This window comes from Lynx canadensis, chromosome F1 (genome assembly GCF_007474595.2).
Source record: "Lynx canadensis isolate LIC74 chromosome F1, mLynCan4.pri.v2, whole genome shotgun sequence".
NCBI classification, from domain to species: Eukaryota; Metazoa; Chordata; class Mammalia; order Carnivora; family Felidae; genus Lynx; species Lynx canadensis.
Window position 1 is genome coordinate 64,539,261 of NC_044319.2, and position 27,892 is coordinate 64,567,152.

A 27,892-nucleotide genomic window follows, 5' to 3' on the forward strand; every position below is an offset into this window, starting at 1 on the left:
GTTCCGTAGATTTCCATTCAGACAGTCGACAGGGCATGCGTTTTTTTTTTTTTTGTTTTTTGTTTTTTGAATAAACTCCCCGGTCTCCGAGCTGGAGGTCAGAGGCCCCACACTTCAAGGAACTGCTCCTGAAATGACACACACATCCTCAGGGCGGGAAGTCTTCTGTGGTCTAACCAGACTCTCTCCTGTTGTGAAACTTGTTTCTTCTGATCCACGGTTGGCGGGCACCTCCGGGGCACCGGCGCAACGGTAACCATGGTAACCCAGGAGGTGTCCCGGGGCCTGGCTCTTGCAGGAGGGCCCTTTGCTAGACGTCCTGGGCCTATGCCAGGCCCCTGAGGGTTCGGGTTCCGACCCTACGGTCCAGCCAGAGCCGGAGAGGAGAGCCGGGGGCGCCCGCGCGGCTCAGCCTTTGCGGGTCGCGGTTCCCACTCGGGGCAGGGGTTCGGGTCCCCAGACCGCGCCCGACGCCGGGTGCGTCCGCGGGAGCCGAGGGGCGGGGCCGGGGCCGGGGGCGGGGCCGGAGCCCGCGCGCTCTTGTTGCTATGGTAACGCATCAACATCCAGCGCCCTGGTGGCGGTGTGGGCTTTGGAGGCGGCGGAGGCGCGCAGCCAGAGCCTGCGGCTGAGATGGTGAGGTCCCGGGAGAACCAAGGAGGGGGGGCCTCAGGTGTTCCTGAACTGGGTTAGGGTTCCGAGCGGGGAGAGCGGGGGGCCGGGGAGCGCAGAAGTGGTGTCGAGGTCTGGGGTCAGGAAGGCCCAGGAGCGAGGCTGGAAGAAACAAGGGAAGTCCTGAGGGGGCTCCAAAGGAGGAATGATGGGTGGGGTCGCTAGGGATGGAAAGCGTGGGGTGGTGCTGAGCCGGGGAGCTGCGGAGAAAGGGATGTTCTCGTCCCTGTCCCTCAGGCTAGGGCCCCCACTGGCTGGGGCCTGTGGACCGTGATGTGGGAAAACCACTGGTGAGGAGGCCACGTGACGGGTGATAGCACCTGTTCCGCCACCGATTAGCAGAGTGACAATGCACAAGTCACCTAGGGTCCCCGAGCCTCAGTTTTCTCTCTTCGGATAGCGGGGGGGCCTTGGTTCACTCAGCAGGTACTCAACAAACGTTTGTGAATGAAAGGTTTGAAAAGCCCTGGAGAGGGACTGGGTCTGCTGTGGCAGGCCTGGGGGTTCCCCGGGGTGGGAAGGATCACGGAGTCCTGAAGGTGGGAAGGATCACAGAGTCCTGAACGTTGACAGGTGCACCAGGCCTGGGAGGAGCCGTGAAGGGGTGTCTGGGTTCCGGTGAGGACTGTGTTGGTCCCTGAAGGATAAGGGCGAGGGACAGAGGACAGGCGATGGAGCCTTGGTTGGGTGTGGGAAATAACCTTAGAATTTCTGGGATGCACCAGCTGCCCTGGGTGTATCATAGACACATTTCATGCCCATAGGTCCCCCTGCTTTTCTAGGGCTCAGTGGTTCAAATAAATGCAGCGTCCCCAAGTAGGAATTTCAGAAGAGGTTTGTTAATTATAAAACAAACAAGTCTCCAACAAAGAGCAGCTCCCCATATCTGAGGATTCCCTGGGATATTGTAGTGGGGGATCCCCTTTCATTTATCACTTTTTTCTTTTCTTTTTTTTTTTTTTAATATTTATCTATTTTTGAGAGACAGAGAGAGACAGAGCATGAGCAGGGGAGGGGCGGAGAGAGAGAGGGAGACACAGAATCCGAAGCAGGCTCCAGGCTCCGAGCTGTCAGCACAGAGCCCAACACCGGGCTCAAACCCACGAACTGCGAGACCACGACCTGAGCCAAAGTCAGACGCTCAACCAGCAGAGCCACCCAGGTGCCCCTCATTTATCCCTTTTATCATGCATACTTATTCCAAGCTGTCCTCAGCGCTTGTGAGCACAGGGTGTGGGTCTGTCTGTGATGGCCTATCATCACGCCTGGCATCTAAGGCATACAGTGAATGTTAGTTCCTTTTTCTCCTGTTTTAAACATTTCATATTTCAAGTGCAAATTAATCAGGGAATTGCACTTAAACTAGACTTGTGGTCTTAATTTTTTTTAATTTTTTTTTATTTTTGAGACAGAGAGAGACAGAGCATGAACGGAGGAGGGGTAGAGAGAGAGGGAGACAGAATCCAAAGCAGGCTCCAGGCTCTGAGCCGTCAGCACAGAGCCCAACGCGGGGCTCGAACTCATAGACCGTGAGATCGTGACCTGAGCCGAAGTCGGACACCCAACAGACTGAGCCACCCAGCCACCCCCAAAAAATTTTTTAATGTTTATGTATTTATTTTTGAGAGAGAGGGAGAGAGAGAGAGGGAGACAGAGAATCCCAAGCAGACTCCGCACTGTCAGCACAGAGCCTGATTCAGGGCTGGGACTCAGGAACCAGGAGATCATGACCTGAACTGAAATCAAGAGTTGGATGCTTAACCAACTGAGCCCCCCAGGTGCCCCCAGAATTGTAGTCTTTAGAGGATTCAGATGAGGGATTCCTCACCTAAGGGCCACTCAGGGTCGGGGTTGGCCTGCTGAAATCCCTTGGACAGGACTGGGCATGTGGGCACCTTTGAGAAGTAGTGGGTCAAGTGAGTGATCTCTGCTCTTTCGGCAGGCCTTGTGTGTGTGTGTGTGTGTGTGTGTGTGCGCTCGTGCGCGTGTATGGTGCTGCTCACTAGCTTTGGAGAGTGTTTGGAGGAGTGGGGAGGTTCGGAGGGGTGCTGATGGCCGCAGGAAGGCAGGGGTCACACTTAGGCAGATTTCCAGGACTCTTGCAAAAACAATAAACAGCAACACCCTTCAGAAGGAGGGTTGGGACCTCAGTACTGACCAGGATGCCACCTTCGGATGGCATCGCACAGATGGCCAACCTTGTGTCCCGGCTGGCAATAGAGGTGGCCTGAGTGGATCACTCAGCAAAAGGCAGGTGTCTGGTGCGTGGACATCCCCACCTTCTTGGCCACCAAAGGCCACAGAAGCGGAAATAGAATCGGGCCAAGAGCTGGAAGCCTGCATTTGCCGGCCTGTGGTGCGAACCTGTATGAAAAGAGGGACTGGAACCCGGGGAGGAGAGCATGTCCAGGAGAGGGCGTGAAAGGTCTTTGTTCAGCTGACAGGTGTAACAGGACAGAGAAAGTCCACAGCCGTCCGCGTCATCCATGCTTCAGCTGTCTTGCTGGATTTGAGCCGAACGTACCAGATCTGAAGTTTTTAAGGGCGTCACTTTTCTGTGTTCAGAGTCCGAGCATCAGGCCCACGGCCCTGTTTTGTTCTCAAATAAATACAGTGTGTTACCTATAAAAATAGTTACCTGCTCCACGGCAGAAAACTATCCACTACAAGAACCGTCTTAAGATACTAATGGTCACCCCAAGTTTCTGTCCAACATTTTTGTGGATACGCGTTCTGGGCGTGTGCCCTCCAAACACACATTTCCGCAGGAATAACCTGCACATTTCTTATAACCTGCTTTCTGCAAAAGTTGGTGTATTATGGAGATTGTCCTGTATCGATGACAAAGTGAAAGCCATCCGACTGACCAGCTAATCTTTCTGCATCAGAGTCCCTCCCCAGATTCCTAGCAGAGGCCAAATTCCTGTGGTCCTGGGGTGGGATGGTATTTGAAGAGAGAGAGAGAGAGAGGAGAGAGAGAGAGAGAGAGTCAGCTAGGTCAGCAAGATGAAAATATCAAAGCGGGGCTGGCATTTTTATCGGTCCCCAATCCTCCCAGTCGCTCTTGCCTCCCCAGCGATAGCCAGTTTTAACGGTCTCTCTTCCTTCCCTTCCTTCGGAAGCCGCCTCCCCCCGTGGGCTCCGCTCAGCTTCTGGGGGATATTTATTTGGTCATGCAAGAAATAAAACCAGCCCTTCACTTCCTGAAAGAACCTTTTGGCTACCGTCTCTGGCCTAGCGGGATCTGACTTTCCATTTCTGCTTGGCTCTTCATTTTTCCTAGTGCTTTTACACGGTGACCTCCCTAGTCCCTGTAACTCTTGGCGAAACTGGCTGTGCTAACCACCGTGCGTGGCTTGTGGCTTCAAAGTCAGCATTTCCCCTGTGAGGTTTCTCAGCCACCCAACCCTAGAGAGCTCAGTGCTTCCCTCTGCCCTGCCCAGGGGCCACTTTTCTGTGGTCATCTCTTTTCCTTCCTCTCATCTGCCTTCTAGGCTCAGGCAGGCTCTCGTGTCTCTTGAGTGACTTCCTCTGGACCCGGGTCCCAAGGGCGCAGGAAAGAGGGGATTGGATCTCAGCCCTGGAGGAACCTGTAGTCTCGTGGACACCTGAGCGAAGAAGAAAACCTGCAGGAGCCCTTGAAAAGAACCGGGAAAACAAATGCAGAACAATAATCATACTTTCCATCTGTATTCCAAGCCCTCTCACATACGTTCGTTTCCACGGTGATTCGGAAAACGCGGAGCGGTGTAGTGACCCGGAGCCAGGCGTGTTCTGGGCCTCGTGGAGGTCACCTGGCCGGGTTTTATTCATTCATTCTTCATCAAATGCATCCTAAGCGTCTACTGTGTGCCAGGCCCCACACCGTTCCCCTTAATTATACCCAGAGCTCTCGCCATCCCTGCTGAGCCAACGCCTTCCACCTTTTCCAGGTCTCCCAATGCGTTCCCTCCTCCTCCCTTTTGTAGCTTCTATTCATTTCTTCTTATTCTATTTTTGGTGGAAAGGGGAGCCGTTGCTCACCACTTACCATATAATAACCCTTCAGACTCTGTTATTAGGCATCCTCGGGGCCTGCTATATTTGCCTTTTAATAAATCCAAGCTTGCCTGCTCTGCTGTCCCCGGGGCTGCCTGAGGCTGTAAAGGGAGGCTCCCACTGGAGGCCCGGCATCCCGGTGGAACAGGTGCCCAGGGCTGTCTGGTTGGTCAGCGCAGGTCGGAGAGAGCTTTTAGAACACACTGCCCAGGGTCTGGTGACCTTGAACGACAGAGTCCGTTTCCCTGGACGGCTGCCGATTCCCAGGCTCCGGAGACCCAAAGTGGGTAGCTCGTGCCCCCGAGACGGCCCAGCTTAGAGAACTGTGGGACCGCGTGGCTCCTCCAAAGGGGGATTTGGATCAGCTTTAGATGAAGCCTGGAGTCGCCCCCACAGTTCTCACAGAAACCGCCTCCTGGGGACAGACTTCCCTCCGGGCAGAGCTGAAGCCTCGCTGAGCCTTGGGCGCAGAGGGTGTCTTAGCCAGTCTCGTTGGTTGCAGGCCAAGGGCCAGAACTCTACTTTGAGTACAAGGGCATATACTGAGGGGATTTGGGAGAGCTCCCGGCTGGGAAAGTATGCTTGGAAAACGGCGACAAAGGGAGATGCTGCAGCGGGAACCGGGGCCAAAATCACAACCCGGACCCGGCCTGGCAAGGACCTTGACGCACGTGCAGCTTGGTGGGTGCTGCCGTGGGCGTCCTTATCAGCAGGGCCCCAGGCGCTGGGTGCGGCTGCTGCTGCTGCCTTCACCAGCACCTCTCTGGGCCGCCAGCTCGCCTCCGTTCTCCGGCTCAGGGGATCCGATCAGTGAAGCCGAGGTCCTCTGCCCAGGCTCAGAAGGCGCATGTGTATCTGGTGTTTTTAGCATCTATAGTTGGAGGAGATGGGCCTTAGCTCTCACAACTCATTAGATGAAGACTTCTCCAAATAGTGGGAGATACTGGGTGGTTAAGCTTTAGGGGTCCCAGGAGTGAAAGCCACAGCGTGGACACCATCAAGCAGTTTGCCTGATTGTAGAGGAGCCTCTCATCCACTGGAGTTTATGGGGCACCCACCGCGCGCCAAGCCGTGGGCCAGGTGCCTTTCCATCCTCGGTGTCCTCTGGTCCCCCCCCCCCCCCCGGAACCTCGTGAGCTGGTGGAGACATGGAGGAGGGCAGAGAGCCGTGTTAGTTGCCAAGGGGGCTCCGAGCTCAGGCTGAGAGGCTGGGCGGTGGAGAGGACGCTGCGTTTCTGGGGAGGCAGCCCAAGTGGCCTCACGAGAGAGTGTCCTTGTGGGAAACTGGGACCGGACGACAATGACGTCCTCTTCCTGCCATCCCCATGTCCCTCCTCCCTGCTTCGGTGCCACACGGGGACCTGGCCTCCTTCAGGCCTTCTCACCCGGCCCCTACCCAGAGGATCCCCCGCTTCTGTGGGGTGTCTCCTACGTCTCAGGGTTTCCCGGCTGCTTTCCCTCAGTGGTTTTCCACCTGCTTCTCCCCACTACGGGCTGCCGGAGGGTTTACCTTGCCCAGGGTGCAGACGGCGCTGGGTGCTGACGAGCCCAACTTTCTGCCTCTCCCTGCAGCCGCTGAGCGCCGCTGGCATCCTGACTTCCTCTTCCACCACTTCCAACGGGTCGAGGAATAAAACTCGCTATCGGACCAAAGCCGTGAGCTCCGAGGTGGACGAGAGCCTCTTCGGAGGTGTCAAGGTAACCCTCGCCCAGCCCCTTCCAGGTGGCCGGCCGGGGGAGGCAGTGACCAGGACGGGTGGTGCTCGGGACGCAGCCGGTGCTGGGCAAGCCAGCCCTCTCCCAGGCGGCCCCCCCGAGGAAGACCCGAGCAGCCCCTGGGGACAGGGGCACGTGGCTTCGCCCACCCCTGCCAGCCTCACGTCCGCCCGGCGTGTAAAATCTGGTGTAACGTCGAGGGGGTTCTGTTGCCGAGAGCAGATGGCCGCCCAGTCAGTGCCCCAGGATGGAGACGTCTGAGGGTCAAGGTCGAGTTTGCAGATGGGGAGGGAGTAAGCTGTTTCCCCTCCATCCAAGAACAGCGTCAGCGAGAAACCCAGCCCCCACCCCCACCCCGGGGGCTCAGCCAGCAGGGTTACTGAGCTTTGGGAAACCCCAAGCAGGTCTTCGTGTGCTGATGTCGCCCACACGAAGCGAAGGAGAGAAGGTGCCGAGAGGGAGAGCTAGCTAGAGCGGCCTTGAGATATTCTTGGTACTGGGGACATGCAGCAGGTAAGAAGGAAGAAGGGAGGCCAGGAGAGAGAGACGGAGAGACCGAGAAAAGACCAGCTGTGAACACCTGGGCGCGGGCAGGTGGGGGGAGCGGTGGGGTGGGGAGGGTCTGCGCTTGCTATTCTCACCTTGAACCGCAAAGGGCTTTCCAGAGGGTTCAAGGCGGCCATCTCTCTCCATTAGGAGACCCCCACCTGCAGCAGTTTCCTACGGACAAGGGAAAATCGGAGGAGCTCACTGTCACTTGCAGGCAGCTCTTGTTTGGGGCCCTTGGGGGGTTCCCTAGTTGCAGCGAAGATAGGTTTGGAAAGGGCCGCCTTCTCCAGGAGTCGTCCAGCTGGCTAGCGGGAGGGGCAGTGGGAAAAATGCCCGTTCCTGGCCCATTTCTTTGGCCTCTTGCGGGGGGAGTCAGAAGTCTCTGAGCCGGCAGTAGGGGGCAGACGCGGCCCGCGGCGCGGCTGAGTTGCGCCCTCTTGGCGGCAGATGGGCAGCAGGGGGCAGCAGCACCCCGGGGACGTCCCTGCAAAGTGAGCTCAGGACCCGAAGGACCTCCACTGAGGCCATCCCCCTGCCTCCACTTGGGATCACAGTTACTGCATTTGGGACAAGTGAAATTCTCTCCTGTGCTCAAAATTTTCCTGAAATAAGAGCTTTTATTTTATTTTACTAAAAAAATTGTTTTTAACGCTTATGTGTTATTGAGAGACAGACAGACACAGAGTGTGAGCAGGGGAGGGGCAGAGAGAGGGGGAGACACAGAATCCCAAGCAGGCTCCGAGCTGTCAGCACAGAGCCCCACGCGGGGCTCGAACCCACAAACCGTGAGATCATGACCTGAGCTAAAGTCAGACGCTTAACCGACTGAGTCACCCACCCAGGTGCCCCTATTTTATTTTGTTTTGTTTTATTTATTTTTATTTTATTTTATTTTGTTTTATTTTATTTTATTTTATTTATTTTTATTTTTTTATTTTATTTTATTTTATTTATTTTGTTTATTATTTTATTTTATTTATTTTTATTTTATTTTGTTTTATTTTATTTTGTTTTGTTTTGTTTTATTTTATTTTTATTTTATTTTGTTTATTTTATTTTTATTTTATTTTATTTTATTTTAATTTAATTTGATTTAATTTAATTTAATTTAATTTTATTTTTTATTTTCAAGAGTCAGACGCTTAACTGAAGGAGGCACCCAGGTGCCCCAGTGGTTTCGCGTTCTTATTATCAGACTCGTTCACGGTTGGAACATTTTGGAAAAAAAATCATACATTTAATATGTATTCTTGCTAATTCTGACTCCCTGACTTTCTCACCACATTAGTTGTAAGAGCAGGTCTCTACCAGGCCCTTTAGCCGTTTCTAACTCCCTCCATATGATTTTTCTTTTTGGGGGGTGGGGGAGTCCAAGTAAATTAATCATAAGGAAAGATTAAACACTCCCAAATATCATAGACTGGATGAGTCTGTATCAAAGTGTGTATCTCGAACCCACCGTGCGTCCGAGAGGGACCATTCTCTCTTCTTACATATTTCATGGAGGGAGAGGACCCCGGAGACCCCAGATTTTCATTCCTGATGGTTTGGGGTTGGGAATGGACACATACTAGGCACTCCCCTCCCCATCCACCCAGGAGTGTCTGCACGAGACACGGAGGGTTGGGGGGGCTTGTTCTCAGAGAAGCTGGTCAGTACAGAACACATGCAGCCAGGTTCAAGTGCACTGCTTTCTCAGTGCCCCAGCAACTCTCGGCGGTCCCCACAGGACCGGGTGCCGGCCAGCCTTCTCTGCCACCGGCTGGGGTGGAAGAAAGAAGGGAAGGCTACCCTTGAAGAAGTTAGGATTGACTGGCAGGATGTGGGCTGACCGGCTTCTAAGCCGTCCTTCCTGACCCCGTAGCCTCTGACCCAGGACAACAGTCCTACCGTGCTGCTCCGAGATAAGCACGCCATTCGGAAGACTCTCGCTGCCCTGAGCTCGGACCACAAGCCGGAGACCATCCAGGTCGTCACCCGGGACATGGTCCGGAAACTCATGTGAGTGCCCAGGGCGCGGTGCCCGGCCTTCCTGTCCCAGCCTGCCCTTCTGCCGAAGACCCGTGCGGGGAGAGGGGGCTCCCTGGGTTCATGAAGTTGGTCCGGCCCCCCTGTCTTTCCTACTCGTCTCCCCTGTTTGCCTCCTAGCTCTCCTTCCTCGGCATTTCGGCCTCTTGTTTCTCCTCTTTTTGTATCTCTTCTTGCCTTTACCCTTGACCCCCAGCATCTTCCTTTTCCCTTTCCTCTGGCTGCTGACGGACCTATTGGCAGAGGGGCCGTGCTCGGTGGGTCCCGGCCGAGCCCCGCTAGTGCTCTGGGTGCACCAAGAATCTGAAGTAAGGGGGAACTGCCCAGATGCCGCTCAGGCCCCTGGCTTCTTCCCGGGCTCTGAGGCCAGAAGAGGAAATTCCCAAGGGGAATTCCCAAGTTCCTCTGGGATCGGCCCCACACGCCCGCCCGGCTTCCTGCCTGGAGCCGCCTCCTTGGCGGGCGCCCTGGGGTCAGGCCTCCCCCTCGGCAGTGTGAACCGAGCTTTCGCTCAGGGGCCCGGCTGCACCCTCGGGACCGTTCTCCCAACTCTGGCCGCACCTCGGAGAACTGGAGCTCCCCGCTGCGCCGCCCGCGTCGGGAGCTGGGGAAGCCCGGCTGCGACACGGCTCGGGGAGCACGGTCGGCTCAGCCCCTGGCGTCAGCTGGCCCTTTATGGTCAGCAGAGCGGCAGCTGCCGGTGGGGCCCAAGGCAGCGTTCCTCCCTGGAGGGGTCTAGTCCTGCCGGCCGGGATGCCGTCTCAGATGCGACCGTTTCTGGTCGTTCAGGTCCCAGGCCACGTCCCGGATCCATCACTCATTCGGGCCTCCTCCCGGACCCTCCCCAACACACACATGGGCACGCGCGCACGCACACACACACCCGCACGCACACGCACGCGCACCTGACACATGCACACACGCCTGCATGCACACACAATGCGTGCACACATATACACACGCACACACTTGTGTACACATGGTCACATATACCCACACAATGCACACGTGCACGCGCACACACACACACACATGCTCACGCTCGCACACACATGCACGTATTCACACACACTTGAACCCACTCACATATACTCACACACATACTCTCACATATGCACGCACACACATGTGCACGCACAGTACACACACGTGCACACGCTCACATACATGCATGCACACACATGCACTTGCACACGTACACTCACACTCACACACGTGTACACATATAATCACATGTTCACGCATGCACACACACGCATGCAGACTCACACACTTGCACACGCAGACTCACACACATACACACGCACATGCACACTTATACTCACACGCGTGCTCACACACACACGCACGCGCACACACGCACGTGCACACACATGCACGTGCACGCGCGCACTTATACTCACACGCGTGCTCACACACATACACGCGTGCGCACACAAGTTTTATGGGATGAGGTTCACTTCCTGCCTCAGACCGGCTGCGTCTCGCTGCCGTGTCCCTGTTAAATGGCCTCACCCAGAAGCAGCTTTAGTCCTGGCCCCTGCTGCTCGCGCCTGCATCCTCTATGTATGTCATTTGTTTGTAATCATTATAATTAACTATTGGTTTGTTGAATGTGCTGGGCGGCTGGGAGGAGAGGGCCACAGACATGCCTCCAACTGTTGTTGATCAGAGATTTTAATTAATATTTAGGGTTCAAAGCTTCTCTCTGGGCCGGACGGACAGGGATGCCTAGGTTTCTCACGGCATCCGTTTCGACCTTGTCCGGCGTCCCCTCGCCCTTTTTAAGTCGTCCTCGAGGAATAAGCTATTTTTGGAGTTCAGGTCGCCGGCGTCGTTTTGAGCTCTGCCTCTGGGCCCAGCTCTGTGCCGTGGCCTGGGTCGCCAGGCGTGCGGTCAGCAGCGTCTGAGTCTTGGAGGAGCGTGTGGCCCAGCACACAGGCTGCACCTGCGGGGCCACAGCACAGGCAGCGGGAGCCGCAGGCGTGGGCTCCCAGGAGGTCAGCTCCCAGCCCGGTGCGGGGATGCACGTCTGTGCACATGGCGCAGGGCCTCGCGGCTGCACAGACAGGGCAACGTACGCACCAGGCCTCTCAGCAAAAGTCCTTAAAACGTCTCTGTTTGGCCCGTCCCTTGCCTGGGACCCCTTCTCCCCAGGGGGCCCATCGGGCGGCGCGGGGGCGGGGGGGGGGGGGGACGCTGGCAGTGGTGAGGGAGGAGGGGAGGGCGGAGCGGTGCTGAGAGCTTCCCCCTCCTCCCCACTGACTGTTCATCCCCTGCGTCAGTGTTCCCGCCAAGGATCCCTCGGGGGAGTCCCTCATCATGAGCCCTGAGGACTTTGAGCGCATCAGGTGGGCGTCCCACGTCCTGAGCAGAGAAGAGCTGGAGGCCAGGGAGCAGGCCTTCCAGAAGGAGAAGGAGGCCATCATGGTAGCTGCCCTCCCCGAGCCCCGATCTCTGCCGATGGGAGCGGGGAGCTCTGGTCAGGGGGGCCTTGGCAGGAGGCGCCCACGTGTGCTTCCTGGAGACCGTAGAGCGCACGCCAGGTGTGGACGCTGCTGGGGGGCGCGGGGGCGGGGCGAGCAGGAAGCCCGGCGTGAGAAACTTCGGGGTTCCGAGGGCATGACGGGGTGAAGCCATCCCGGGGTCACACTGGGTCACCCGTGGTAGCGGGGCCAGCGCCCAGGGCAATCCCCCCACTGATCCAGACCGCGTCCCGTAGGACGCAGTGGCCACACGTAAGAAGATCATGAAGCACAAGGAGATGGTGTGGAGAACCACCAGGAAGCTCAGCGACCTGGAGGAGGCGGCCAAGGAGAGGGCCCAGGACCTGCTGCAGAGAGCCAGCCAGCTGCAGGCCGAGCAGGAGGAGGAGCTCAGGGACATGAGCAAGGTGGGGGCCTCGCTCCTCCCGCACCCCCAGGACCCACTGCCACCCCCTCCCTCCTCTTACCGGACAGGCTCCGCCCCAGCTGGACGTGGGGAAAGCAGGGGTGACCGGTGAGGGGCTGATGGAGGGGGCGTGTTGCCGCGGTCGGAGGGAGGACCGGCCTTGCCACAGGCTAGCTGTGTGACCCCCAGCAAGTCACATACCCACCCTGGGACTCACTTCCTTCATCTGTTTGTGTTGTTTTGTTTTGTTTTTTTAATGTTTATTTTTGAGAGAGAGAGAGACAGAGCATGAGCGGGGGAGGGGCAGAGAGAGGAGTAGACACAGAATCGGAAGCGGGCTCCAGGCTCCGAGCCGTCTGCACAGAGCCCGACGCGGGGCTCGAACCCACGAACCGTGAGATGGTGACCCGAGCTGAAGTCGGACGCTCAATGACCCAGCCCCCCAGGCGCCCCTCGCTCCCTTCATTTGTAGAGCGAGAGTGGTGAGACCGCTTAGCAGGGTGATTGGCGGGGGTGAACGGGCTAACCCACAGCAGAGGCTTTGCCAAGTGTGGTGGGCACATGAAGGTGAGGACGCGACTTCCGCGTCTGTCCTGCTGGCTCCGTTCTGGCCGCGCGCCCTGCCCTCCCCCCGCAGCGGGCTTCTTCTCAAGACACCAAAGCGCCTCCTTTAGCCCAGAGCGTGAAGACCCGAGGCTCGTTTGGACTTTTGTTTCTCAGTTGCACGTGGGTCCCAAGCAAATGCACACCGCCGACCCCCAACCCCCTCATCTACACCTTCTCCTCACACCTCCTTTTATTTTCCAGAACTTTCTCTCGCTCGTTCTCACGGATGGCCGTCCCCTGATGTGTCACGTGGGGCTCTTCCCCCTTAAAACTCTAGCGGCTTGGTCTCTGCAAGAGTGTCTTAGGTTCCCTGAGGAGTAGGACAGAGGGTCTGAATATGGGGGTTCATGGGTCCCCCAGGGGGAACCTCGAACCTCTGAAGTTTCATGGAAATGTAACGTGCGTGTGTGTGAGTGAATCTTAAGGAGGACAGGGTCCATAGCTTTCCTTATGTTCTCGAAGCGCGACGACCCCCCCCCCCCCCCCCGGACACGAAGGCCCCATACCCTGCAAGGCGCTACCGTGGCCTCTCCTCGCACAGACCAGGGGCCTGGCACATGTCGGCGTGGAGCTCCGCCGAGGCGACAGCGAGCACAGGATGCCCTCGCTCTCCCGGGCTTGCGCGAGGCTGTGTGCGTGTCCAGCATACCTGGCGGGACCCGTTTCTCGCCCCCACCTTCCACACCCCCTGGCGCATCCCGCCCGATCCGCGTGCCTTGACCCAGGGCCACTGTCGTCTCCCCGCCTCCAGATCATCCTCAATGCCAAGTGCCATGCCATCCGGGATGCCCAAATCCTGGAGAAGCAGCTGATTCAAAGAGAGCTGGACGCGGAGGAGAGGCGTTTGGATCACATGATGGAGGTGGAACGGCAGAAGGCCATTCAAAGGCAGGAGGAGCTGGACAGGAAGAGGAGGGAGGAGAGAATCCGGTAAAGCGGTGGTTTTGGGGCCTCCCTCCCTGGCGCTTCCGTGGCTCTTTGGGTGCGGGTAGCCTTGCCGAGGGAGGAGAAGAGAAATGGTCACGATCACCATCTGTGAGCATCTCAGAGCCTGAGGAAGGGATTCCGAGAACCGCAGAGCTTCTCAAGGCTGATTCCCAGGATGGTTGCTTCACAACCTGGCCCCCCTTCAGCCTCGTTTCCCACCTTTTCCTGCCGTCCCCTCTGCGCGTCCCCCCCCCCCCCCCCTTCCCCCAGCACCCCTGGGCTTGCCACAGTTCACGCTTCTGTCCTTCCTCCTGCTGTGAAGCCTCTTCTTTTCCCCCTTTGCCCCTGGAAAACGCCTTCTCTTCTTTCCGTGTGTGACACTTTTGCCGTCACCTCCCCCGGAAACCCCTCTCCCTTCACCAGGCAGGCTCGGTGGCTCCCTTCTGGTGCCCGGCCACACCGTGGTGTGGTCTCCCACACACTGTGTTATGCTTCTCGCACCGCGGCTCCCCGGCCCGCGCCAGACTGCGTGCTCCCTGAGGACGGCGTCCCCGTCTTAACTCACTTCCGTAGCTCCCGGGCCTCGCAGAGAGTGTGGCCGGTGGTTAACACCTGTTAGAATGAATAAATTCAGTCCCCTTCCCTGTGCAGGAAAGGACAAGCCCCAGAGGAGGTAAATCATAGAATCATGGTGTCCCAGATCTAGATAGAACACCCACCATGGAAGGCAAGAGATATTTCCATAAACAGTCCTTGAACCACACTGACTGGCTGGTGTCTCTCTCCGTCTGATTCAGTCTTCTGGAACCATCCATCCCTGTTCTTCTCGTAGGTCCCTGGCAGACTACAGTAGGCTCCCTATAAACATTTATTATTAGCTCAGTAGTTCTTAATCTCCTGCACAAACGGCTCTAATTAAGGAAAAAAATCTCTGCCTGCCTCATTAGGCCGCTCTAATGATCTGAGCTGGTCCTTATATTGAGCCCCAGCCCTGCCTCCCTGAGACTCTTTTACTCATTCCTCCCGTTTATTTCATCTGGAGTCAGGAAGCCATTCAAGGGCTCCACCTGGATGGGAGTCTCGTAGTCCTTCCTCCCCATGCTCACCCCGACCTGTGTCCTCCCTCATTGTCCCTGCCTTTACTCATCCGTCATGGGGTCTGGACGCCTCTGGGTTTATTGTCACCCCAACGACACACAGGGAGTCACCGGCCACGCTGATTGCAGACTCTGGGTTCTCTGCTTTTTACTGTGGAGCTGAGCCGAGAGGCTTGCTCACACCCAGCCCTGTCCACCGGCGGTGAGGGCCGGGGCATAAGACAGACGCACGGCTAGCGAAGTGGGCGGGGGAGGTGGCTGGGGGACAAGACAGGACGCAGCAAGAGGCAGCACAGGAAGGAGACCGTGGGCTTTCTAACTGAAGCGAGCATGGGGGGGCCGGTGCCCCACAATTGCTCTGGCGGGCTTGCGGGGGGCGACGATGGGATTTCAGAAGCCCTTGACACACTGAAAGGGAGAAGGTGCGTTGCGATGTGGGGTGCACTCGTGGGCAAACAAACGAAGAAGGGGAATCTCAGGCAAGGCAGCTTGGGGCGCCTGGGGGGGGCTCGGTCAGTTAAGCATCTGACTTCGGCTCAGATCGCGATCTCAAGGTTCGTGGGTTCGAGCCCCACGTCGGGCTCTGTGCTGACAGCCGGGAGCCCGGAGCCTGCTTGGGATTCTGTGTCTCCCTCCCTCTCTGCCCCTCCCCTGCCCGCGCTCTGTCTCTGTGTCTGTCTCTCTCAAAAATAAATCAACGTTAAAAAATTATTTTAGAAGAAAGGGGGCTTGGGAGGTAGGGAACCGGCCCCCTCAGGACAGTCTGGTCTCAGGAAGCACGGCGATGTTTTACGGGGCGCTCGTCGAGTTGTCCCTGTGACTGCCACCTCCCATCGCGGGGGCTGTGTGGGTGGAGGCTGGCGCACAGAAGCGCGGGCCCGGGTTTCTGAGCCCCTGCGCTGCCGTTCGCTCCTAGGGGCAGACGGCACATCGTGCAGCAGATGGAAAAGAACCGGGAGGAGCGGTCGCTGCTGGCGGAGCAGCGGGAGCAGGAGAAGGAGCAGGTGCTGGCGTCCATGCAGCAGCTCCAGGAGGAAGATCTGCGGGTAACGCGCCCGACCGAGCGCCGCTCCCAGCGGCTCCGGCGCCAAGGCGCTCGAGATCCGGGGGACTGGGGCGTGCACTGCTTTTCTGTGAGGCGCCTGCGCATTTCACATCGCCGCCCTTAGCTCGTCGCGGCCGCACTGAACACGCGTTTGGCCGTGGCGCCGCGCTTGGGGGGCGGGGGTGGGCAGGGACTTGGACTCGTGGCATCCCGCCCCCCTCCCCGGGTCGCGGGGTCCGACACCAACGCGTCTGCGTGAGTGGACACAGAAGGGAAATACATAGCTGTCTGCCTCGCACGCGCAAGCCCCTAAGGGATGTTTTCTAGCCCTCTTGCCATTATCCGGGGACACGATGCGCCAGGCAGGTGGACCAGAGCGGGGGTCCGTGGACCAGAGCGGGGGTCCACGGCCCAGGCTCCCTGCGGTTCCCTCATTCAAAGCGCAGGGCACCCCAGTGTGATTAATTGTGTGCAAGCACCAAGCCTTCCCCCTGCCGCCCCCAAAACCCTCCCCCCCCCAACCCGTTCGTCCAAATAAAACCCGTGGGCACAACCATCGCAGAAGAAACGATGACATACCCGCCGGAACTACCCGCCCCAACTACGGAGACTTAAATCCTCTCCTGTTTGCGGGTCTGGTCTGCTGGGATTAGGCAGAGGCCCTTGGCTGGCGAGCATTTGGCACATTTATTTGTTCTCCCCTCCCCACTCCGTTTTTTTGGCCTGTCAACATTTAAAAAAAAAATCAAAAAAGTTTTTTTAATGTTTATTTATTTCTGAGACAGAGACAGAGCATGAGAGGGGGAGGGGCAGAGAGAGAGGGAGACACAGAATCTGAAGCAGGCTCCGAGCTGTCAGCGCAGAGCCCGACGCGGGGCTCGAACTCACGGACGGTGAGATCATGACCTGAGCCGAAGGCGGTCGCTCAACCGACTGAGCCACCCAGGCGCCCCTTGCCTGCGAGCATTTTTATACACACAGGCAAACTGGAAGAATTGTGTCACACCCATCAGCGCTGGGCCGAGACTTCGAGACTTTCCGGTTGCCCGTCTGCCTTGCTTGCTTGTCTCTTTTCGGAGCACATACGCGTTCTGTCACTGTTACGCTATTCGGCGGTGAGCTGCAGGTGTCTTGGCTCTTTGCTACTAAATGCTGCAGCCCTTGTCTCGGAAGCGCAGAGGCGTTGTCTGTCCAGTGGACGCTACGACACTCACAGCCCCTCGTCGAAAAGCGGAATCCAATGATTCTCTGATATCGTTTAATACCGAATCCACATTCAGTCCCGCAGTGGCTCCCTGAAGGTGCCTTGAGTTGTCTTCTGTCGCTCCAACCAGGATCCAATCAAGGTCCCCACCTTGCATTCACTTGGGCCTCCTTTGTCAGCTTTCACCTGGAAGAACTCTGGCTCCTTCCTGCCTTCATTGCTATGGCACCGGTATTTTGGAGCGCCCAGGCTAGCTAGACTTGAGGAGCGTCCCCCTTTCCGGCCTGTCGGGTTATGTCCTCGGGGTGTCATTTAACTTGTGGAGTGTGCATTCTTTCCTTTTTCTCCTCGTTCCCCGCGTTAAGATGGCTGGTTGTCGTCCCCCCCCACCCCCACCCTGTGATGTGATGGCGGTGAGGGATGGGGGTCCCTGAGGGGTCTTGGGGGGCAGCCTCACGGTTATGGAGGCTTCTCAGAGTGCCTCACAGTGTGAGGGCCTGTGTGGGGAGTGAGGGGAGGAGCACCGGGAGAGTCAGGAAGACCCGGGGCGGGGGGGGGGGGGAGGCAGCCTTGTGAGCTGCTTGAGAAGGGGGCCCAGCTGGGCTGAGAAGCCGGGGAGGCCTGGCCGAGCTCCTGGCTCAGGGAGCAAGAGAAAGAGCCCGGAAGAGGAGACAGGGCTTCAGCATGCAGGGAAGGGGTGCGAAAGGAAGACCGGGAGATCCGGCTAGATTGTCGGAGGGGGAATTGGTGGACTCCCTGAGAAAGTTCCAGGCGTCCGTGAGTCAACACCGTCGCCCGATGTGTCTCGTCGTACTGGTACTGTCCTTCGAAGAGGCACTTTCCGAGCTTCTAGGAAGTGTTCTTAGGCGACTTGAAGATAGGAATGTGTTGGGGCGCCTGGGTGGCTCTGTCGGTTGAGTGTCCTGCTTCGGCTCAGGTCATGATCTCCTGATTTGTGAGTTCGAGCCCCGCGTCGGGCTCTGTGCTGACAGCTCAGAGCCTGGAGCCTGATTCGGATTCTGTGTCTCCCTCTCTGCTCGTCCCCTGCTCGTGCTCTGTCTCTCTCTCTCTCTCACTCTCAAAAATAAATAAACAAACATTAAAAAAAAAACTTAAGATAGGAGCGTGTGTCTCCCAGCTCAGACCTGCCTTATGATCTCTGGGTGGTGCAGGGCAGTGCTCCCCACCTTGCTAGCGAGAGGGAGAAGAGCAGGGCGGGGGGGGGGTGGTTCCTGGGGTTGCTTTGCAATGGCTTCAGAGATCAGAGACAGTGAAAGTCCTTCAGTTTCTTGGAAGTCTAGTGAGCCAACAAAAACAACAAACTGAAAAGTAAATAAATAGGCAAAGACGTGAGTCAATGCATGGTTGTATGCATCGTGGATGGGAAGTCAGTGGGTTTTCTAGCTGAGCGGGTCAAGGGATTAAATAGTGCATGGGTACCAGTGGCAGCCCCAGCTCTGGTGGGAAGCAGATAGAAAGGAAAGGAAGAAAGGGAGAAGGGGGAAAGGGGTGGAGAGTCGCTGGGCCAGGTGGGGAAAAGTGGGGTGAGTGAACAGGTAGGCACGGCGAGAGTGAGGGAGCGCTGACGGCCGTGACTCATGCATCACAGGCCTGGGGGGGAGGTGGGGGGGGCAGTCAGTGCTGTGTTGATCTGGTGCACGAGGCTTCCCGGAAGCCCTGAACTCGGCTGTGAGTCAAGCTTGGGGAGAGCCCGCAGAGTTGCCTCAGATGAGTCAGGTCAGAAGCGTGGCTGGGGAGGAGCTGGAAGTCTTGGGTGGGGCCTGGCCTTTGACAGTTGGAAGGAACTGGAAACAGCACACGGCGGGAGTTGATGGGTAGAAGAATTGGGCACAAAGAGATGGAGATTCCTGGGAGAGTATAGGTGGGCCAGATTCCAACATTCCATCTTGTGCACAAGACTCCGCATGGGGCCCTGAGAATGTGCTCCATCGGATCATCGGGGGCTTTGCAAGTTCAGGCTCCTTCCTTAGAAGGGATCTTGTCCCTCAGGGTCAGGTGCCTTGACCGCCATCATTCATTCATCGTGTTTCTCTGTGTCTACCTTTTTTTTTTTTTCTTTTGCTCACATGCCATTCACTTTGGTTCTCCTTTATCCCTGTTCTAGTTTATTGAGTATTTGCTGTTTTCCTCTCACTGGGCCGCATGTTGCCAGGGAAGACAGGAAACGTGACGTGGTTGCCGTCCGCTGGCTGGGACAGAGAAAAACCCACAAGAATGAATGGGGACCCACAAGGCAGTGCCTGAGCTGTGGCACCGTCTTGAGTGCAGAGGGGATTCAGAGGTGCAGAGAGAACTGACAGAGAATCTTCCAGGGAAGACTGGAACTTTAATTTAGAAAGACCAGGTTCCAAAATTCTGGAACTGGCGTTTGTTAGCTGGATGGCCCCGGACAAGTCACTTAAATTCAGGGCCTCAGTGTCTTCATCTGCAGAAGAGACATAACAAGCTTTACCCTTCAGGGTCTTGGGGTGCATTTAGGTTTCAGAGCTAGTCTGCATAAAGTGCCCAACGGGTAGAACATACTCAATGAGGGCGACGCTTTATTATTTCGGTCATCGCCATTGAGTCGAGACCAAAAGCTAGGGTTTGCCTAAGAGAAGAAAATTGAAGGCAGGGGAAAAGCCCGGGAACAGCGGGTAGGACTTCGCAGGACACGTGGGAGCCGCCGGGTAGAGTTTTAAGAGCCTCTGCTTCCTTGAGAGTGTATAGAAATCAAGAGTGTCAGGACCGCCACCAAGCCAAGAGGGTACAGACGGCAAAGAGGGGCTGCGAGGGGTCACCGGCGACTGGAGGGCCCCTTGACCAGGGGCCAGCGGCGGTGGCTAGACCGCAGACGGCGCGCGTCCCCCTGCCTCTCTCTGCCCCCACGCGCCAGTGTCTCCTGGTCTTGCCCCCTTCCACTTGGAGGCTTCCTTCCTTCAGGACATGGAACGAAGGCACCAGGAAAAATTGAAGATGCAAGCCGAGATTAAGCGCATTAACGACGAAAACCAGAGACAGAAAGCAGAGCTGCTCGCCCAGGAGAAGCTGGCGGACCAGATGGTGATGGAGTTCACCAAGAAGAAGATGGTAGGTTTCTTTCTTTCTTCCTCTGAGCGCAAGCAGGGAAAGGGTGGGGGGGGCGGGCAGAGCATCCGAATCAGGCTCCATGCTGTCAGCACAGAGCCCGACGTGGGGCTCGAACTCATGAACCGCGAGATCACGACCTGAGCCGAAGCCGGACGCTCCACGGACTGAGCCACCGAGGCGCCCCTGAAGACGGTAGGTTTCCGAGGTCTGGGGCTTGTGGCCACGAGCGAAACATCTACGACACGGACAGGCAGGCCTGAGATCTAAGGGGACTCGCCGCAGGCAGCCATGCCTCCCTTTCAAAATGGATGTCCTTCATTCAAGGACCTGGCTCCTTCTCCTCTTCGTGTTGGCCGGTTCGCTTATTCATTAACAGAGAGCAGGCTCGAGGGACACCCAATTTAGGGTGTTATATCCTTGTTAACACCTTTGATTAGAAGTTGGATGAGGGTCAGGTACCGGCAGGGAACAAAATGAAAACTATCGGGGAAAGGGAAGTTTTTGTGGATTCCTGGTGGCCTCTGCGTAATTATATCCCCGGTAATCATGGGTCACCCGCCCCATAACTTTCTTGTGAAAATTCCTCGATTGGGCATCCTGTCCTGGGTGTCAGAAAATAGAGCCTTCTCCCGCAGTGGCTGTGGAAGCCGCAAGCACAGGTGTGGCGCAGAGCAGGGGATCCAGGAGAGGCGGCTCACGCCACGTGGGCTCACTCAGGAGCCGGGCTGAGAACCGGAGGGACCAGGGTCAGTGAGGAGTGGAGAGTGGAAAACAGAGCCAACGTGGCTTAGACGGAGCGAACGTGGAGTTAGGTAAAACGAGAAGGAAGGGCTGAAGGTGGCAGGAAAGGCGTTCAGTGCTGCATGCGCGTGCCCCCTCCTCTAGCTCCGAGGCTCCGTGGTGACAGAGAACGTGCCCTACTTCCCTGTAGTAGGGATGGCAGGCAGGGGGACATCGCGGGCGTGTTCTGAAAATGGCGGATCGGATATACCTGTATGCTCCAAATGCAAGCCACAGAAAATGAAGCTCAACAAAGCTTTTTAATGTATTTATTGTTTGGCTTTGGCTTGCTTATCAGATGCCAGGAGATGCAGGCAACAGCAGGAACAGAGGTTGGGGGCAGAGATGGTTGGGGATGGGATGGTTGGGGATGGGATGGTTGGGGGCAGATGGTTGGGGACGGGATGGTTGGGGACAGGGATGGTTGGGGCATCACAGTGATCACGGAGCTGCCGTACGTCGGGAGCTCAGTCTGTGCACGGGCTCTGTGCGCAGTGCTTTACAGGTGTTGTCTTACTGAACCATTACAGCACCTTGTAAGCCCTGTCACTGACTGATGCAAAATACCCCGAATGCTTCGCTGTGTGTCCAACAGCAGACCGGGTCCAACGTACCTGGAATGCCGTGGACTTTGTGCGGAGCTCAGCCACCGGTTCCCCGAATGGGTGGATGTAGTGGTAAAAAGCCGGTCACGTGTGGGAGCTGGTGGACAGTTTGCAGAGCCCGTGGCCGTCATGACAAGAGATGATGTGGCGAGGCGACGGGGAGCTGAGAGCGGTTGTTGGGGACCCCTTGGACCTTGAGTGGAGCTGGAGGCCTGGACTGGTGGGGAAGTCACCGGAGATTTCCGAGCAGGAGAAGAGTAGGGCTGGTCTTCACACGTGGAAGGGACACCGGGGGGCGGAGCTGGGATAGGCTGGCGACCGGCATAGCGGTCGGGCGCTTGGGCACGCCCACAGCCCATGTCACAAGACTCACCTCACAGGGGCCTCTGCTCTTGCAGCCGGGGCTGCCCCTCTAGGGCTAAAGGCAGAGACTGGTTGTGGAAGTCTCCAGAGTTCCCTGCCCTGCCATCTGGGGCGAGGTGAAACCGAGGCCAGCTTGACACACAGCCCCCCGTGCACAACTCACAAGCGGGCAACTCACTGGGCTTCACAGAAGGCTGGGCAGGTAGAATGACGGCTACGGAACATTCTTTATGGGGGGATCACGCTTCCGCCCGACCCAAGCCATTAGTCTTATGACTACCCAAGAATGCTAGTTGGGAAGCCGGGTTTGGGAAGATTGTAGGGATAGGTCTGCTCTTTCCGAGAAGCGGCAAAGGGCGCCGACTCTGATGGTTCGCTCCTTGGGTATCTGCTGGCCCCCGCGGGACTCCCCGAAGCGTGGCTGGCCGTGTGCCCAGGGACTAATGAGGTAACCCCCACCTGCTGCGTTTTACGCGACACGCAGGATGCCGCAGTTGGTACTTGGAGAGACGGCCCACTGGCCTTGCTACTCGGACACGGTCTGCGACGCAGCGGATGGAGCGTGAAGGCTGGGCTTGGGATGCCTGCGTGCGTTGCTAGCTTTGTGTTGTCCAACCCGAAAAGCAGTCAGGGAGTGGAGACCCCGGACAGACCGTTGCGGGGGCTTCGTGTCTCTGCAAGGCTGCAGCGGTGGGGGCTGCTCTACGAGACCTTTTCTTCCTGGCAGGCTCGAGAAGCAGAGTTTGAGGCTGAGCAGGAGAGAATCCGGAGGGAGAAAGAGAAGGAGATCACCCGGCTGAGGGCCATGCAGGAAAAGGCGCAGGATCACCAGGCACAGCAGGTACCCGCTCAGTCCCGGCTCCCCTGTGCCTCCCCCACTCCCTTAACTACCCCCTTTGACAGCCTGCGAAACCACCCTGGAGGGCAGAGGTGCGGAAGAGGGGATGCAGGTTACGTAGACTCGAACAGTCTGATGAGGGCGGGGAGGAGCAGAGAGAGAGGGAGACACAGAATCTGAAGCAGGAGCCCGATGCGGGGCTCGAACCCGCGAACCACAAGAGCATGACTGGAGCCGAAGTCAGACGCTTAACCGACAGAGCCACCCAGGCGCCCCGATCATTAGCAGTTTTTTTTTTTTTTAATTTTTTTTTTCCAACGTTTATTTATTTTTGGGACAGAGAGAGACAGAGCATGAACGGGGGAGGGGCAGAGAGAGAGGGAGACACAGAATCGGAAACAGGCTCCAGGCTCTGAGCCATCAGCCCAGAGCCTGACGCGGGGCTCGAACTCCCGGACCTCGAGATCGTGACCTGAGCTGAAGTCGGACGCTTAACCGACTGCGCCACCCAGGCGCCCCTCATTAGCAGTTTTTAAAACGAGAGGCAATCGCAGGACCGCCTGGAGGCGTTCGAGGTCTGGGGAGGAAAGCATCGGGATGGGTGGCGGCGAGGGAGGGCAAGGTGACCCCTCGGGGTATCTGCGGACCAGAAAGTTCTACGAGATTCCACGTGCTCTTCCCTGCAATGACCTCGTCGCCAGAGAAATCCACGCCACGCCTCAAAGCAGGCCGCGTCGGAGTCTGCAGCTGGTGTCTTCCTGAGGTGCCCGCTGGGTCTCGGGGTCGGTTTGCACCCTCGCTGGTCTCCCCACCCTCTCCCTTCCCAGGACGCCTTGCGGGCCAAGCGCAACCAGGAGGTTGCGGACAGGGAGTGGCGCAGGAAGGAAAAGGAAAACGCGCAGAAGAAGATGGAGACAGAGGCCAAACTGCGCCGGAGCCGGCTGGAACAGGTGACTTTCAAGGAGCACGCTCTGGCCGTTCAGGTGCAACGGGACCGGGACGATTTCGAGAGGATTCTCCGGTAGGTGGGGCCGGGCACCCCGGCTTCCTTTCCTTGGCCTGCGGCAGGGATGGCCCGCACTGGGGGGAGGACCCTGCTGGCAGGTGCACAGACAGAGGTGCTCTCCTCTTGCCCGGGACGGTGGAGCCATTCTGAATGGATGGGTAGTTGAAATGTTTCAAAGACAAGAATGGGGAGCCGAGAGGTTTTGGTCTTTGGTTTTTTATTGAACTTTTAACGTTTATTGATTTTTGAGAGAGAGAGAGACAGAGCTTGAGAGGGGGAGGGGCAGAGAGAGAGGGAGACCCAGAATCCGAAGCAGGCTCCGAGCTGTCAGCATAGAGCCCGACGCGGGGCTCGAACTCACGAGCCGTGAGATCATGACCTGAGCCAAGGTTGGACGCTCCGCCGACCGAGCCACCCAGGAGCCCCAGGAGCCAAGAATTTTCCGATTAGGGATTTGGAAACCAGCACCCGGAGGTGTCTAAAGAATTGGGTATTATTTGGATTGTTTTTCCCGGAGGGTTAAAGGCGTAGGTAAAAGTATACATCTGGTCCCTCTGCCCTCCCCTGCCTCGACGTACCCCCGCTGGTTAGGGGTGAGGATAAAGCAGGCAGTGGGGGAGAATACGAGGAACGGAGAGAGCTTCGGACACCAAGCTTGTGAGTCACTGGAGAAGAGCTCCGGGGGGGCGGGGGGTGTCTTTGCCATTCATTTGATAAACAGTATCCAACACGTAAACTCAAGGCTCCGCCGTGGGACATATCGGAGGTGAACAAAACACTGTCGTCGGCCATCGCTGTGGGAAGGATGTGAGCAACTCCTGCTTGGATTGACCTCCCCTGTATCCATCTGTCTTTCCTGCCAGCTCGTCGTCCTTTTATTTTCGTTGTCTTTTGTCTCCGCGATAATTCCCACCTGTAAGTGGAAGTGAGGTGTTCACAACTGTCGCTCTCCCTGCCCGTCGTTCACCCCCAGAGCCGCCAGCCGTCACAGCTGCTCTGGCGTCAGTCGGGGTCACCTGCCGCCACCAGACCCCACCCCCTGGGCTAAGTGTTCTGGGCTCACCGGGAGTGACTCCTTTCTTGCTCTGGTTCGGACTCTGTGATAGCAGCAGCTTTCAAAGAAACAAACCGAATTGCGATGGGGGTGTGGATACGAGATTACAGAAATCGTGCTCCGGTGAGTAGAGACTGAGAGGTGCGGCCCGGCCTTCTCGTCTACCTGGTCTATGTGCCGGAGGTCCGCCTTGGTATTGACCCCATTAGTTGCATGCCAGACCCCAGGGCCCCCCGCCAGAGGCAGCGCAGATCTGTAGGAATCTCCGTCCTTGCCAGGGCCGGGGTCCTGGTCTTTTATTGGACCCTGGGCCCCCCCCGCCTGCTCCCCCAGCCGCGGTGGCCTTTGCCTGCCCTCAAGGGTCATGCCGTGGTCTCCGGAAGCCTGCCGAGGAAGGCAGCTTCCTTAATGGCCCCGAAGATTCTTCCCCTGGGCTCCAAACTACCTTTCAGATGCCTGCCCTCACTGCCACATGCCTTTAGCAGGCACTAATAAATATTAATGGAAAGAAATTAAGGTCCTCCTTCTGCCCCTGACCCATTTGTCCCTTCTTTGCTTTGTTTGCCTGAAGCATATGCGCCAGCCAGTTATTAAAGCGAGACCAGCCCCTCGGAGATGTTCGGTCTCACCTGCTGTTCTGGGTTAGCATCTAGACCTGGTGTCTCCAGGGCCACGTGACCACCAGGCCAGGTGTCTTCAAGTGCTAGGAATGTCCCTGCCCGTAGCCAGCAATGCAACTTTTCCTACTTCAAAGCATGACCTTGTGGATGGCCTCTACACGGGCTTCCTGCTTCTGGACAGAGGGATGCCTTTGACTCTCAGCTCACCGACTAGGCAGGGAGAGCTGACCTCCCCTCCCCCGTGGTGTTGAGAATTGCCTTGGAGCGTTCACCAAGTACTGTGGCCCGGGCTTCACCTCCACAGATTCTGATGTAACTGGTCGGGGCTGAGGCCCAGGCTCCAAGGTCACTGCCCTAACCCCGTGAAGTGACCAGGCTCTTCCCCACTCAGATTTCCCACTGCCTGCCAGCCCAGGGGATCTCCAGTGACACAAGCAGCTTCCCATTAGCACCCTGCCTCGCAGGATGTAAAACAACGGAAAACCCTTATCCATCTAGGAAAATAAGGGCGAGGCAAAGAGGCAAGGCTTCCTGCTGTCACAGATGTGTCTGAGCGATGGAGGTTTGGAGTCTAAATACAGAGGGGTGAGGAAGCCAGCACGTGTCTCCTGACAGCCTGGGAGGCTCCGTGGCAGGTGCAGGGTTTGGGAGGTGCCCGCCGGTGTAAGGGACATGCCCAGAGTTGAGACGATGCTGCGTGTTGTGGGTCTGGGGAGATGAGTAAGTGACTTGTGCTTTTGGAAGCTTTGTCGGGGACACGAGTACCCTCAGGGCAGGGGGGCAGGTAAGGAATCCCTGCCTGAGATGATTTTACATGTTGTTTTGGTTTTTGATTCTGTCAAGAGGCATCTGGGTGGCTCCGTTGGTTAAGTGTCTGACTTCGTCTCAGGTCATGATCTCGAGGTTCGTGGGTTCGAGTCCCACGTCAGGCTCTGTGCTGACGGCTCAGAGCCTGGAGTCTGCTTTGGATTCTGTGTCTCCCCCTCTCTCTCTCTCTGCCCTTCCCCTGCTCATGCTCTGTCTGTCTGTCTCTCTCTCAATAAATAAACATGAAAAAAACAATTTAATAAAAATAAAAAAGAAGAACTAAGATGATAGCCCAGGGTGGCCTAGCACCGCGCTCCCCCTGGGATGTGAACACAGTACCTTTGAGTTTTCCGGAGCCTGTCTGGCCCACACGGGCTGCTTGGCTGCTTGGCCAGGGAAATCAGGGCCCGTAAAAGTCCCCTCGTGAAGAGGCCCCCGTGGGGAATTTGGCGAGCTCCCGCCTTCTTCCCGCAAACACGAGAGCCTGCACGGCAGGTGTCAGTCCTTGTCACTTCTAAGCATCCCCGTTGCAGTTTTGTTAATGTCATTGTTATTGTTTGTGGGAAGGGAGGGAGGGAGGGAGGGAGGGAGAGGGAGAGAGACTATCTCAGAACAAGCCAGAGACGAGTTCTGCATTGTACGACAGAAAGAGCTGGAACAGTAGCTTCCAGTGGGCAAAACCCTGAGCACAGGCCAGCTCCTGGTGAAATATAAGAATGCGGGATCTCTCGTTCAAAAAGTATTAAGAATTTCAAAACAGTGGGCGCCTGGGTGGCTCAGTCGGTTAAGCGTCCGATTTCGGCTCAGGTCTCATGGTTTGTGGGATCGGGCCCCGCGTCGGGCTCTGTGCCGACAGCTCAGAGCCCGGAGCCTGCTTCGGATTCTGTGTCTCCCTTTCTCTGCTTCTCCCCTGCTCACACTTTGTCTCCCTCTCTCTCGAAAATAAATAAACATTAAAAAAATTTAAAAAAAAAATTTCGGAACAGTGATGGAGGAGAACCAGAGCGTGCTCGGGGCCCTTCGGAGCCCGCCCGCGGTGCAGGGCCTGGCTGAGGAGGGGGCGGCATGCCTGGGGGCAGCTCTGGTCTCTGAGCCCCGGAAAAGGGCCGCAGTGTGCGGGGCTGCGGTCTCTGAAGCATGTCCACCGGAGGAGCCCTTCCGGAAGGTTCCCGGGGTGCCTCTCCTCGCTGGGCCGGCCCAGACGGGCCGTTGGGCAGCCGGTGTCCCTCCTCCAGGGCTCAGAGAGAGCAGATCGAGAAGGAGCGGCTGGAGGCGGAGAAAAAGGCCGCGAGGCGCCTGCGGCACGCGGACGAGCTCCGGCGCCAAGTGCGCGAGAACCAGCAGAAGCAGGTGCAGGACCGCATCGCCACCTTTGAGGAGGGCCGGCGTCTCCAGGAGGAGGCCCAGAAGCGGCGCGAGCGCATCGATGACCTCAAGAAGAAGAAGATCCAGGAGCTGAGGTGCGCCCCGATCCCTGCGCCCCGCCCCGTGCCCCCCTCTCCCAAGGACGGGGTGTGCGGGAGTCGGGGCGACTCCTGGCTCCGGAGGGGGGGGCTGCCGCAGAAGGTTCCGGCCCGGGGCCTCCTGGATCCATGGCAGGGGCCGGAGCCCTGACGGGAACGTGTCTGGGGGACGGATTGTAGGAGCCGGGATGGGGGGCGCGGGCCCCCAGGTCCCGGAACCCCCACCGGGGCCTGCTTCCTGTTGCTCCTGTCTGGTCCCACGGCCCACGCACGCCTGTCCCGCCCCCTGCCCCCTGCAGAGCCACCGGCCTCCCTGAGAAGTACTGTGTGGAAGCCGAGCGCAAAGCCAACATCCTGCCAGCCGCCTCTGTGAACTGAGGGGGGCCTCCGTGTCCCCGGGGACGCCTGCAAGGGGACAGGCTCTGCCCAGTCTCTGGGCGTCCATGACTGCCGCTAGCCTAGACATTTTAGAGGTACAGATTAAATTTATCC

The 27,892-nt window shown here is 57.5% G+C and overlaps 1 protein-coding gene across 1 annotated transcript; it reads left to right on the top strand.

Moving 5' to 3' along the window:
* Window positions 1–555: 555 nt before the first annotated feature.
* CFAP45 (cilia and flagella associated protein 45) lies at window positions 556–27,892 on the top strand. The gene is made up of 12 exons (XM_030303402.1): window positions 556–636; window positions 6,283–6,408; window positions 8,840–8,976; window positions 11,289–11,433; window positions 11,726–11,896; window positions 13,253–13,431; window positions 15,442–15,571; window positions 19,718–19,864; window positions 22,340–22,453; window positions 23,278–23,471; window positions 27,173–27,397; window positions 27,700–27,892. Exons 1-12 carry the CDS (start codon window positions 634–636, stop codon window positions 27,776–27,778), a joined length of 1,650 nt encoding a protein of 549 aa, XP_030159262.1. The 5' UTR covers window positions 556–633; the 3' UTR covers window positions 27,779–27,892.